At 43.7% G+C, this 15,017-nt stretch overlaps 1 protein-coding gene across 1 annotated transcript in view; it reads left to right on the plus strand.

Moving 5' to 3' along the window:
* ddb1 (damage-specific DNA binding protein 1) overlaps nt 1-9,149 on the plus strand; it is a 52,148-nt gene extending 42,999 nt beyond the window's left edge. The window contains exons 23-27 of the mRNA XM_056608673.1: nt 2,241-2,350; nt 4,433-4,602; nt 5,782-5,884; nt 6,290-6,413; nt 8,186-9,149. Coding sequence (XP_056464648.1) covers nt 2,241-2,350; nt 4,433-4,602; nt 5,782-5,884; nt 6,290-6,413; nt 8,186-8,269 — 591 coding nt within the window. The 3' untranslated portion in view covers nt 8,270-9,149. The remainder of the gene's footprint in view (nt 1-2,240; nt 2,351-4,432; nt 4,603-5,781; nt 5,885-6,289; nt 6,414-8,185) is intronic.
* The last annotated feature ends 5,868 nt before the right edge of the window (nt 9,150-15,017 follow it).

Below are 15,017 nucleotides of genomic sequence, written 5' to 3' on the forward strand. Positions count from 1 at the left end.
GTATGGTGAGCTTCGTCGGTATGTTAATTGGCATTGGTGTGCCTTAAAAACGTTTTTTCCAGAAGTGAACATATCAAAACAATCACCCACCATGTTTCTGAAGCATACTGTGTCCAAATCCACTGTCAAACGGATGTTTGCAAAATTAAATGTGTACCGCCTTAAGGCCCAGCCTGCATTGTAGAGAGGCCGTGGTTCAGACAGGCAAATTCAAACAAATGCCTCCAATTTTTTTTTTTTTATTATTTGGCATGGAATCTACCCTTTGTAGCCTTATTCGACAGCCGAGCCTACGTGTTTTTGACACAATGTTAGAGCTGTATAAACATCGGAGATATGCATGTATTTCACTTTAAAATGTATATCTCTGCCTTCGTTAGCCTTATTGCTATGAATTTCACACCATATAGTCCCACAGTCACCTAGTACATGTTTGCAGAGTTTGCAGCTTTTACCACTTCCGGCAACAAATCTTTTGGGTTTTGGGTGTTTGGTCAAGTTGGAGCCATTGCATCAAGTTATAATGATCTGACCATATTGGTCAGACTCTGAATGTTGTTCACCATGACGTATGGTGAATGTATAACAAGTTCCATGCGTATTGCACTTTCCTAGTGGAAATGACAGCCTGTTGATTAAGTTACATTTCAAAGGCTTGTTATAGTGGCACCTATAGTTAAGCCTGCCAATTTTCATAACTTTGCAAAAGCGCATGCGTCACTTGAAGTGCCTTCCCTCCCGTCCCTCTCCCCTATCCATCTAACCCTTTAACTCAAAACGCGGAAATGCAAACACAAACGTTTTGTGAAACACTGCACATTCATTGCAGTGTTCATGGGCAAATCATTTTTCAGAATGACGCAGGAGGTGCCGGATCCAATAAAAAAGGTTCTGGATCCAACATCTGAGTTGCAGATGTTGGATCAGTTTCATGTTTTTCATGTTTTATGAAAGTTTTTGTATTTAGTTTTTGTAGCGCATAGCCCTCTCCTACCCTCCTCTTGGGTGTGTTCCAATGGGTTGCAGTGGAAGGGATTAGGAGAGTTAACCCTGAGACACGTGCACAAAATAACACAATGCACATGCAGAGTCCAACTCATTCACCAAGCTAGGGAGAGCCCTACAGATGAGCCTGTTTTGGGATGAACAAAAGATTTGCAACACACACACACACACACACACACACACACACACACACACACACACACACACACACACACACACACACACACACACACACACACACACACACACACACACACACACAGTGTGTATCTACTAGGGCTGTAACAATATACCAACTCACGATTCGGTTTGTATCACGATTATTGACCCACGGTTCGATACATCCCATGATCCCACGAGTGAGTTGACGAGCGAGGAGAGCGAGCGGTATCGTGTGTGTGTGTGTGTGTGTGTCTAGTGAAGAAACAAACGAGTCCTGTAGAATAAAGTATCCAGCCTGTCAATAATCGGTGGCCGCTTCATTCCGACCTATAAGCAGACCAACTGCCGGTCAAAGCACACAAAACACTAGAGACAGGGATCACACAGGCTATTTTTGCGAGCTTGGCCCACTCTGGATAAATGTTGTTCATAACGCATATGAGGACTTCGCAGGCTGTGGAGAAATGCAATCCCCCGTAGCCACGGAGTGCTGTCATCACAGCGAGGGCATCTCGTTGCAGAATTACGGCATCGATAAGAGGAGCGGTGTCAGCAGACTATTAGTTATTACTATAGATTATTAGCAAATTTCAATCAGACAATTTGACCGGAGAGATACTATTTTGTCTGACATTTAATTTTTACATTAGTTGGGAGTTAGAAAGGGCGTGTTGCGCTTCTGCCTTTTCGCACGTGAGACAGGTTCGGGGCTTTGAGTGCCGCGATTTCGGTTTCGATACGCATATCGTTCCAGCCCTAGTATCTACATGTAATTATGAATAGCATTCATCTATGAATTAATAATATTTTCTTTCTATTGCCTTAATATCCTGTAAGCCTTTCAATGATTTCAACCTTGTTTGTGTGCCAGAAGAAAAGGTGAGGAACATGATGTGTGCACAAACAAACACGCATTCGCCAGAAGACCTAAATAGCAGCATCAACAATACCGGCACCTTGCTCTCTGTAAATTCTAGTGCTTCCAAAAGAAGTAGCAGCAGTGCAGAGTGGATATGAAATGGGCATAGATAACAGGGCTGTTTCACATTACCTCTCTCTCGTTTACCTCTCAGATTGCCCGTGACTTTAATCCAAATTGGATGAGTGCCGTGGAGATCCTGGATGATGACAACTTCCTGGGGGCGGAGAATGCGTTCAACCTGTTTGTGTGTCAGAAGGACAGGTGAGGAAACGCCAACAGCAAATCAACAGGAACTGTCCCACGCACAAAGTTGCAAGATCAAGGACAAACTTAATTGAACGAAAAATGCTAAGCGAAGAGCAGCAGCGTTCCTTAAAGCCGTCCTCATTCTGTTTGGGATGATGAGCAGTGTTGCCACAGTTACCTTGAAAAAGCAATCTGATTACTGATTACTCCTTAAAAAGTAACTTAGTTATTTTACTGATTACTTGATTTTAGAAGTAACTAAGTTAGATTACAATTTACTTTATTAGTTACATTCAGCAGCTGCCGACAATACCCCTGCTGCCTCAACAAAAAAGACAACCGGTTTTACCAATACTCGCTTTATAGGAAGTGCAACTTCAACAATGTATCTCCTGACAATTTAATAAGTTGAACTTAAAATAAATTTCCTGAATTCTTTATTTATTTTTTATCTTCAATGTGTGTGGTAATAGTAACGCGTTAGAATACTTGTTCCTGAAAAGATTGGTCAGATAAGAGTAACGCGTTACTCTAATGGTATCACTGGTGGTGAGTACCTCAAGGTGCACTTTGTTCTTTAGCCAGTATTACTAACCCAACACTTTCGAACGAGTGGGACATTTAAGAAATAAGTTTCCCCAATGCGAGTGAAGCTCCAAGGCTTTGGAGATGTGTTTGGTGGTCCCACTAATGGGTTTGATTATGAGAGATGATGGCTCTGAATAAACATGCTTGATAGTCATATTATTCCCCCTTTCTCTTTCGCTCTCAAGCAAAAGACAGAGCCTGCCACGGGGTGACAGACAACTTGCAGGGCGGATCTGTCACTTTAAACATAATCCAATTAAATCCTGAAGGATCAAATCACCTACTGCCTACATCCCGTTGCACACTATTAACCCGTTTTACATGGAAATATCATATTACACAAATTCAACACTTTGTTCTGTTTCACGTTGTCACCTAGCGACTCCCCTCCCACAGTGAACTCACCAGACTTTAAATGAAACCAAAAACCAGCATGTTCTTCCGGACGAGACGGCGTGTGCAGCAGCCGCGTGGCGGCCTCTTTCCTCCATCCTACCTCCCTCCTCGCGTCCTCTGAGTCATCGTTAAAAGCCTTTCCCCTGCGCTAATTGGCTCCTTAGCCGTGTTGCCCTGCTCATTTATTTCCCTGTCAGCCCTACGGTGTGTGGAGGTGAGGGTGTGTGCGCGGCTCTGGTCTGGGCGTCAGCGCCTGTTAGCCACCCAATGCGTCAGGTGTACTCCCTGTGTGGTGCTGACCTTTATCTCCCGTTCTGCTGTGCTGGTCTGGGTTGACCTTTTTATTTACCCTTCTCCGAACGCTACAATCACGCCGGCGCTTCCATCCATCTCTCTCGTCCCCTGAGAGATGTGTTATCTTTGCTTTCTTTATTTGTTTTCTGACGGGCCGGCGTGTCATTTAATATCCCTCGGCGCGCTTCCTCTGTGAGGTTGTTTTACTTCTCTCCTGCGTGTTCTTGCCTTTCCCTTTGTCATACCTCCCCCCCCCCCCATCACTACCTCCCCCTGGCTCTCCTTTTCATCAGACCTATTATACTACCTTTCTGGTCTTAATTTCTTATTAATGACTCCTGACATTAATCACAGCAACCTGACATGAATCACAGCATAAAAAACGATGTCGATTTTCGGGAAACTCTTCCTCTCATCTGGGCGCTTTCAGCCTTCTCTGTCAACGCTCGGTTTCGTCCTTCTCCACCCCCTCGCCCCCCTCCTGCCAACCCAACTCCGTTGTGATTGGTTACCTTCCTTGAAGCGTGCGCGCGGGCAGACTTGACCAGGCATATGGGGGCGTGGCAGGAGTGCCTCTATGTAGATGATTTCCAGGAAATGTGAACAAGTGAATCGCAATCGTTGTCCCGAGTGTTTAGCGCTCTGCACAGCCACCCCAGACTGTCGGCAGGGAATACGTCGAAATGCATGTACGTCATTATTTGACACTTTAGTATGGTTAAACATGACTATCAATCATTATAACAACGTTTATAGGTCATAAAAGTCGAAAAAGCATAATCGGTCCCCTTTAATGACTATTGTCACGGTAACCCACAGCGCGGCCACCACAGACGAGGAGCGGCAGCACCTCCAGGAGGTGGGGGTCTTCCACCTTGGGGAGTTCGTCAACGTGTTCTCCCACGGGTCGCTGGTGCTGCAGAACCTGGGGGAGAGCTCCACGCCCACCCAGGGCTCCGTGCTCTTCGGCACCGTCAACGGCATGATAGGTGAGGAAGGGCGTCCCCTGTGTACGCCTGGCTGTCTCTCTCCCTTTCTTTCTGATTCTGTCTCTCACTTTCTCAGTCTTATTCTGTCCCTCTCCCTTGCTCCCCCCCCTCTCTTTGCCTGGGTACTGAGGTGGTGGTAGGGGAGGGTTGAGGTTTTGAGAGACATTAATGTGGTGTCATGGAAAGACTCTCTAGTTGGAAGAAATATTCCCCAAATTCCGCCTGGTAATGAAGAATAATGCACCTGCCTGCCTCCTCCTCGACCCTCCAGCCACTTCTGCTGCTATTAAGGGATGAGGTGGAGGAGGAAGGATGGAACCCATACACAACAACATTGTGATTGCAAAGCAAGCAGTAATGGTTATTTTAGCATTACACTTTTTTTTAATTGCATGATTGGAAGCCAACCGCAATGTCGAGCGGAGGAATCAACAGACTATTTGTTTGCACAAATAGTCTGTATAAACAAGTCTCTATTATACAAATAGTCTGTGTGATTAAAGTTCCATGCGGGAGCCGGTATTTCCCGGAGTCTATCTCCTGTCCAGACAGGAATGGCTGCTCAGACTCCTAGCAGGCTCGAGTAACTAAGAGAGGAAGACGCACGTAGAAGAAGCCCACCCAGGTTCATTGTGAGGCGTTTAGCATTGGGTGACCATGATGGTTATGAAGTAATGTGTTTGAATGGGGACTCAGCAGGGATCTCCCCGTGGGTCATTCGATGTATTATATGGCTGCTTCTTCGACTCTTGTCCCTGTTCCGGGAAGCAATTGGATGTTGCAATGCCTCGTGTGTTGATCATAACCAGCAGTGTCCTCATAGAGAGAGCGAGCGAGAGAGGGAGAGATGAAGGGAATGGAAGATGGATGTAATGTAATGTATGTGTTGAAGGGCTGGTGGGAGGCGGTATGATAGACTGACTATATTAAAGGACTGAAACAGAAGTGACAATAAAACACTGCATCATACAGCCAGGTATTTGACGCAATGAAAAGCAGTCCTCTTAAGATTGTCAAGAGATTTAATTTAGGGATTGTTTTAAGGAAAGACGTGACACCTTATTTAGTAATTGTGATGATGCTTCATTATGTTTGACTCTCTGCCTCTCTGTCTGTCTGTCTGTTTCTTGCGCTCGCTCCCCTCCGTCTCCGTCTCTCGCCCTCCGTGTGTTGCGGCAGGCCTGGTGACGTCCCTGTCGGAGAGCTGGTACAGCCTCCTACTGGACCTACAGAACCGCCTCAACAAGGTCATCAAGAGCGTGGGCAAGATTGAACACAGCTTATATCCTTCACATGTCCTCCCCACATACAAACTCACACAGTTGCAAACTCAATTCTCTGGTGGTTGCTAAATTAAACCAGGGTCTATTCTAATTCATTTTTTGGAGTGTGTGCCGGACACCTGGTTCAAGGGTTTTATGCGTGAAATGGCTTATTCAAGGCAGCCGTCGCCACACCAAAGACATGACATGGGCACACAGGAGACACTGACGGCACCTATAGGTCTATTTCTATAGAAAACTGCTCCTGAATGCGACCGAATTCACTGTAAATCAAATGACTTGACTGGATGTGCGTATGTATGTGTGTATGTATTTAAATACAAATATATGTATGTATTCCTTGCATGGACATTCTCTGGCCGCATGCCCACATGGGGTGTATTTTTCCCTTGACTCTGGATCACCTGGAGGTCGTTCCACACAGAGCGCAAAACAGAGCAGGCCACGGGGTTCATCGATGGGGACCTGATCGAGAGCTTCTTGGACCTGGGCCGCACCAAGATGCAGGAAGTGGTCAATACTCTGCAGGTGAGGGGGGCTGCAGCACAACCACTCTTGTGGTGGCTGGGACTTTCCCTATATTCCTGTTTTGCTTTTCGCAATGAAACTCAATCATTGTCTGGCCTTGCCTCGGCTGTATTGATTCTCTTGCCAAATCCGGTTGGAAGTAAAGCAAAAACATGTTATCTGAAATTGCCTTCCTTGCAGATTTCTGGTAATCATTTAACAGGGTTAAGGTCTATTTTGGATACTACTTTGATTGCTACCCTTTCCTTGGGCGCTGCCATTATTGTTTTGTCTCGGGGAGTGCGTTGCTCCTCCATTCTTCGTGAACTTAAACTCCCTCCCCTGATCACTGATTGGTCCTAGTTTTTTTAAATTTGTGGAAAAGGATTTCAACAGGATTTAGGCCAGAGCAATTTGCAGAATGTAACAATGTGATCCAGTGATATTGGATTAGTCTTACGAGGAATGTGTTTTTGCATAGTGTCACCTATTATCTTCATCCATTATATGCGTTTAATGAAGGATTTGCAGCAAACAAATAATTTTTCAATTTAAACAATGTTTGTCTAATATGGCAGAATTTTGATATCTAGCATTCTCTTTTTTTGTTTCTTCATTGCCCTCGACGCAAATCTCTCTTTTTTTGATCCAAGTGGAGGAAAACTGTGTATATATTACGCACTCATCGTAGCGCATTATCCTATAATGAGACAAGCTGGAGAATAAAGGGGGGGATGATGGAAAGGATAAAACCAACGGATCAACACATGGAGATGATCCTGCTGTCCTTTTGTTGCAAAAGAAATAATCCCCCAAGCAAACCACACGATGACCAAGATCCTTAAATACAGAACAAAATATAATATTGGAAGAAATATAAATGTTTTTCTGACCATAACACCTACCAATGAGAAGGAAAATAAATTCCTTTTGCTATTGACCTAAAACTGCTAAACGCATAGTAGCCCTGCAGTTGTTTGCAACAAATCAATCCCTTCCTGGCCTGGAGAGTTTCTGTAACAAATACCTTTTTTCCAGTTTCTGAAATGTTTTATTCAACCGTCAACTAGTCTGGGCCGTCCTTCTCTTACTGATGTCAGTGTATTCAAGAGTGAAGATGTGGGCGACTTAGGCTTGTTAAGGGGAGCTTGCAAAATGTCAGCAGAAGGATGTGCATGGTCGGAAGTTGACCTTTTTAGAAATGCTCTTCCAATAAGCATGTGAGTGATCCCGCCACCATCAACTTAATTAATAGTGCATATCAATTTAAGTTAAAATCACACTTTTTGCATGGGGGTATGTCGACATAGATATACTTATAGATATACACATTTTTATTATTTTCTAATTACAATTTTGCAATTCTGATCGATACAATGCAATTATCTGCCGTAGCACCTGTAGCTGGTTCAAAGTGGCGATATGTCACTTTAGAATCGCAACACAGTTTTTCAATTTGCCATTCTTCAAGACCACAGTAGGCTAGTCAAACAGTTCATGTTCATTCCTCTCACATTTACTTAAATGTGCGCGAGCGCTGGGTTCTGATCAGCAGAGGAAAGAAAATAACAATATTTTACATTGACAAACTCACCTTTGTCTCGGTGGGATGCAGTCTGAATGGGAGAGGAGAAGGGAGAAGAGATGGGTTAGATAAGGGTAAGGAGAGGAAATGGGGGTGACGAGGGTTATATAAGAGCAAGAAAAGGAGAGGGGGGAGGAACAGTGAGAAGGGCTTTGTGGACGTGCTGCAGATGTTACAGTGGCCATCATCTCTGGTGTGTGTGTTTCAGATCGATGACGGCAGCGGCATGAAGCGTGAAGCCACAGTGGACGAGGTGATCAAGATCGTAGAAGAGCTGACCAGGATCCATTAGGTTCTGCTCGGGGTCGTCATAAATTGTTAAAGGGGGAATATTTGAGATGGATGAGGGGTGGAAATTTGGAGACTGCGGTTTTGTAAATAATTATAAATAAACTGTGCATGTCTGTCCTTCAGACTTCAATTATTTGACATCTTGGTGGAGCCCCTGACGGCGCGACATACTCAAACGTAGTACTTCTCTTGTAGGCAGCGAGTGCTACATGGGAAATGTTGTTCTATTTTACCATAAAAAAAAACTGTGGTTTAGGTGTGTGTGTGTGTGTGTGTGTGTGTGTGTGTGTGTGTGTGTGTGTGTGTGTGTGTGTGTGTGTGTGTGTGTGTGTGTGTGTGTGTGTGTGTGTGTGTGTGTGTGTGTGTGTGTCTGTCTGTTTGGGCATGTGTGTGTGTGTGTCTGTTTGGGCATGCATGTGTGCTTGTGTGAATTGGTGTGCAACGACATGACCAACCCTGGACATTGATCCTATTTGAAATGAGAATCCATGGCCAGTTGTCGATGCTTCATGCTACTTTATGCAAAATAAAAGTGACATGGTTATCAAGCATCTCCCACACAATAGTTCTTTATCACCATTGTTTTTCTAGAGTTGAAAACATGCAGCGGATGATTTCCGAAAATTATTATTGAAGTCTTGAACCGGAAATTTATGTTTGAGACGTAATGAGCAAAGTGATGAGTTTTTAGCTATTTTGTTGTTGTGATGTTTTCTTCATGTTTCTTTTAATAAAGGTTACTTTACTACCGTTTACCCTAGCATCCTATTATTCCAGCTTTTGAATCATTATTTATTTTTTCCCCTTCCCCTCTCTCCATCCAAGCCGCACAGCCATTGTGCCGTCTGTTTTGAGTCTTGTCCCAATTATTTTGTTTTTAAGTGTTCTCAGTATCAGGGAGGTCTTGGTGTCATAGTAGGTCAGTATCTTCTTTGTCTGACCCAGCAGAGCATCTCTGCAGATTTTACGAGACAGAAGTAGATAAAAGACCAGATACATCTTCCAATGTGTGTCCATACCAGAGTGGTTAACACACCTAAGCCTGTTATACTCTCCTGTCTTGTCTATATTGGCTGGACATGGTTGGTTTTATCTAGTTTACAGCCGCAGCGGTTTCAGAGCCAGAACTGGTCCACGAGTTCCCCAGGGTGCCCTTTGTAACCCCCGTTCTTCACTTGACCTTCACCACACAAGACCCCACGCTAAAGCCATTTCCAACCTAATATTGAATCGTATAATGTCAATCTTTATAGGTTTCGTATGTATGCAGGGCTTAATTTGAGTAATCTGTTAGAAATACAGTAGCTATCTTTCAGCTTTTGTGAGTGATATGCTCAGAGTATCTGTTCTGGTTGACTTGCATACCTCTTTACGAGACACTTTTAATCATTGACGGATCCCCGCTAATTTCTGACCAATGAGTGTACCTCTTCATTGTTTCAGAAAATCAATCCTTCCTGTCAAAACACATGTCTGGAGCAGAGAGACGGTCCTTTATAAGGGGTTATTTTATTTTTTAAAACTATCGGTTCTGCCCTTATCCACTCTATGCAACTATCACTTTCTTTTTTTTACACGTTTTTCCAACTTATCTTATACCTAGACAATAATTTCCATTGTAACCATAGTCTGACCTAATACACAAACCTATTGCAATTTTTTACACATTACCTGTAAAGAACCATAATACACAATCTAATAAGCTGTTCTCAATTTGGTTGTCACAGGAGTACAAGAGCAAGTATAGGAATATGTGTTCAAATACTTATACAATATACCAAGAATGCAAAAATATTATGGTTAGATATGCCATGACCCTCGAAATGAACCCATCACCTTATAACCGAGCCTCTATCCTGTGTTCTTCATAGGGGTTAGCATAACACTTGGTTAACCTAGCGATCTTGTGTCAATCGGGCATTGTCGCACCATCCATGTTATTAAATTGCCCATCAGTAACCAAGCAACCGAATAATGACATCTTGTGCTGTTCAAATTCCTAACTGTTAGAATTTGCCATGAAATATTGGATTTGGTCGCCTTAAATCGAGGTGTCGGTGCATGTGAGAGGGAGCTGTTCGCCTACGGTGACTGGGTACCTCGCACATAACCCTACAAACTTTTCTAAAAGTGAACCTTTACTATTAATGGATGTATGTCGACTTACTGAATAGCAGTATAGCCTACTCGTTTTATTGGACCTTGATATAGTTGAAACACTACATAAACCTATACATGTGACCTTTACGCAAGATTTTTCGTCCTTTTTGAAGTTCACTTATATGCTCAAGGGACTGACCCATTGGTTCACGCAGTAGCCTAAATGTCAGTTGGTGATGAAGACAGACCTAGCCTTATTTAAGGGTAGATTCACTGTGGAGACTGCAGAGGTCAGAGGGTACAACACCCCTGAAGAGGAAACTAGGCCTTATAGGATTGGAAAACCTATTTGAATTGTTATCAAGCAATATGAGCCATATAGAATGTCTTAAATGAGGTATGTTACTACATAGTTACATGAACACACCACTTGGCGCTATAACCTTAGGTATTTCCTGATTTATGGAGCCATAGGAATCTCTGATAAGGGGGAGAAAAATTGGGATCAAATTTTGTCAACTTGCACTACTAACACATTATTCAATCAATAGAAACAGTTGTCCTGGAATCGTTAAAGTGGTAGTTTAAGGAGTCAATCTCCAAATTATTTTCATGTTTGTGTAATCCAAGCTGTCTGACAGCCACATTTGCTACCTCACTGGAACTGATAAGCCATAAGTACACCAGTGATTTCTAAAGCAGTATCCCAACTCGCTCCTGGTGTGTGTGGTGGAAAAAAGACAGTGACAACTGGACTATGGATTACCCTGCCAGCCTGGGGTTAAATAAATGTCACATTGTTTTTTCATGATGAGATTCTGATTGGAAGACGCTTCTGTGAAAATGTATGGAATATCAGGATCTGTCTCCACTCTTTCTGTTGTTTATCCCTTATGTATAATTATAAATAGGCCTAGCTGTTCGTAATACATGATTCATATACACACCCCTGGATCAGTGGAAGTAAGGCTGATTTAAGAGCAGAAAGGAAACCTAGTTATTATTCCAGAGAAAAGAGACACACATTTTGCATTAAGCTTCTTTAAATGTGTCCATGTGTGTGGCCTTTATGGCCGCTACCCTAAAAATCCAAAATCAGTTTAGATAAAAAAGTACATTGAATGTTCTCATCTCATTGGTTTGTGCCACTATCTATGCCTTTGTGAGTAACCAGCTGTTAAGTTCCAATGTATTTGTGGGGTTTTGGTTTCCCCCCTTTTTTGTTTTTTCATCTCCCTGTCCTATGTTTTTAGGACTAAACATATGGCCGTTCTGAGGACTGAATTGTTTGGTGGAGGCTTGGCAACAAGGGCCAAGCCCACCCTGACGTATATCTTATTTTGGAATTGATATTCCTCTTACAATAAATCCTTTCGTTAACATGTGAGTTGGAGTTGGCTTTATGCTACCCCCTCTATCCCCTAGACTGGAAGGTCCTTACAGGGTAACAGTGAAAGGGTTTGGTTGTAGGTCTAGCAGTGTTTTCCCTGGTTAACATGTCATGGATGTCGCTGGTTGTGCAAGACAGTGAAATTCTGATGTGTCTGTCGCAGGCCCTGCCCTTGGGGAATGGCCGGGACACAACAACCACATGGCTGATGCACTCTACATCATCCCCTTGGCAGGAGCTCCCATTTCCCTGGCACGAAATTAGTTTCTGCCTCTCTCGCTCTGTGTCAGCAAGGTAGTAAAGAGGGGGTTTAAACACTTCACAGTACAGTGAGGTTTGTTAATTCCACTGTTGAAATAATTAAAACATGATTTTTTTGATGCCTGTGACCAGATAAAAAAAACTAGTCGATAAATATCAAATAATCAATATTAGGCCTATTAGTTACTTAAATATGAAATATTTGATAGTGAAAATCCAGCCTCCTTAAAAAAACACCATAGCAGTTACATACTATTATTCTCTATCTTTCCTCCAGCTTGAACATCTAAACATCCAAGAGTGTGTTAATAGATATATAAAATATGCACAATCTAATATCACTGGAGAGATAGTAGATAGTGTTATTGAATGAAATAAGTGATGGTTAATTTTATAAAGAAAGTAAGGGCCTTGGGTTGTCATACGGGATGCCAGCAATCTCCAAGTCGTTGAATTTGACACTTTACAGAATTCACATAACCGTGGCTCTATTATCAGCTGTAATCCCAAAGCATTCGTTTTGGGAGCAAGATATTGATATTTCTTCCCGCCTTATGGTTGGGGCACTTGCCTACACTACATGAAATATACAATTTTGTTTACCCTTAATCTCATATGACTTTTCTTTTTTTTTAATCTCTGATAGACAGATGAACATGGAAACAAGTAGATTGTACAAGGAGACTTTTAAGACGTACATGTAAACAGATAGGACCTACACGCTTTGGTCTTATGGCATGCATAGCTGCATTCTGGTGATTACCGAGAGGCTGCACTCACTAGTCCCTTGGAGCTAACAAGCCGCACGTTATTTAGCTGGGACAGAAATACAAAGTACCGGTGAAAGGAAAGGAGGGGGGTTATGTATTTACGTCCACAATAGCTGGTGCACTATCCTACAATTAAATCTTAGTATCTTACAATTAAATGCAGGCCGTTCTATCTCCCAAGGGAGTTCTCTGCAGTAATGGTCACCGCTGTTTACATACCACCAGATGCTAATGCTAACACTGCTTAAGGCCACATGGCACTATCAGCAAACACCGTGATGTGGCCCACATTATAACAGGGGATTTTATCAACGCAGATCTTAAATCCTCCCCAAGATCACAACACACAAAATGTGCTACAAGGAGAGTTAAAGCACTTGACAAAGCCTATTCTAACATCAATAAAGGCTTCAAGTCCACACCACTACCACATTTAGGCCAGTCAGACCATCTATCCATACTCCTCAACCCAGCATATACCCCCATCAGGAGTAAAAACTCAAGTCACCTCAAAGACGGTAAAGACTTGGCCTGAGGGAGCCTCATCACAGCTCCAGGATTGCTGCGAAAGAACCTTCTGGGACGTCTTCGAGGACGAGGACGGAGGCTTTGACCACCACGGTGCTCTCCTACCTCAACACCTGCACTGACAGCATCACAGTCCGCAAACAAGTTTGTATGTTGCCCAACCAAAAGCCCTGGTGTACAGGAGTGGTCCGCAAAGACTCCTCAAAGAACGCAATGCCGCCTTCAGATCCGGAGACACCGCGGCTGTAAGAACCAGTCTGAAGAGAGGCATCAGAGATGCCAAAGCAGCTCACAAGAGGAGGATTGGGACCACTTCAACAACAACAAGCCACGGACGGCGTGGCAGAGCATTCAGCAGATCACCAGTTACAGAGGAAACAGGAGCACCGCTGCAGATGGTGACGCTTCACGGGCAAAGTAACTCGACTGTTTCTCTGCGGGCTATGAGGCGAGCAATACCAATGTATGGACCATCACACCCTCCCCTGTTTGCAATAACAGCCATACACTCACTGTGCGGGAGCATGAGGTGAGGCGGATGACTCAGTAGAGAAAATCCCAGAAAAGCTGCATGTCCAGACGGGGTCAGAGGTTAGGGTACTGAAGGACTGAGCCACAGCTCTCAAATATCTTCACAAGACTCTGTTACCTGTCCAAAGCCATTGTTCCGCTATGCCTCAAATCTGCTACAATAATTCCCCTGCCCAAAGAACCTACCATAAGCAGCTTAATTGACTACTGCCCAGTGTTACTTACACCAGTGATCACTGTCAAGTGTTATGAACGGTTCATCCAGCTGCATATCCTAGCCATCCTCCCACCCAACTTCTATCCACACCAGTTTGCATACAGAGCAATAAGTTATACAGAAATATGTATATGGATGCAGGATCTGTCATACAGCTACATACTTAAAAACTATTTCCATCTTGGTTTTATGTCAATTTAACATAACTGTTGTGATTATTTTGTTGGGGGGAGGGGGGAGTGGGGGATGGTTGCGCTTTGTGTGATTGTTCCGTCTGTTTTGTGCTTGTCTATGCTGAAAAGAAATCGAAAAACCTAATAAATATATGTTTGAAAAAAAAAAAGGTCTACAGAAGATGCCATCAAGCACTGCTCTCCACAGTCCGCTCTCCCACCTTGAACACCAGGGGAGCTATGTGAGGATGATCTTTGTAGACTTCCTTTTTACATTCAACGCTATAGTTCCGGGGAGACTTGTCACCAAACTCATCAATTTAGGGCTCTCCCATCCATCTGCCAACAGATTATGGACTTCCTGACCAACCGGCCTCAAAGAGGGAGAATAGGCGCACTCGTCTCCTCCCAACTCCCACTCAGCACTGGCGCCCCTCAGGGCTGTGTACTGAGTTCCCTGCTATATTCTCTTTCAATTACGGCTGTACCCCCACCTACCCTACCGACACCCTCGTCAGGTATGCGGACCACACAACCATTGTTGGTCCCATCTCAGGGGGGAGGAGGAGGTCCGCAGACTGGTGGGGTGGTGCAAGGTCAACAACCTCATCCTGAACACTTCCAAGACAAAGGAAATAATCATGGACTTTCATAGGAAAAGGGCAGACACGGAACCGCACCACATTACCTGGGAATGTGTGGAGATGGTTCCTGTCTTCAAGTTCCTTGGCAAACACATCACAGAGAACCTCTCTTGGACTACCACTTCCCACCACATG

This window comes from Gadus chalcogrammus, chromosome 14, assembly GCF_026213295.1.
Source record: "Gadus chalcogrammus isolate NIFS_2021 chromosome 14, NIFS_Gcha_1.0, whole genome shotgun sequence".
Taxonomy (NCBI): domain Eukaryota; kingdom Metazoa; phylum Chordata; class Actinopteri; order Gadiformes; family Gadidae; genus Gadus; species Gadus chalcogrammus.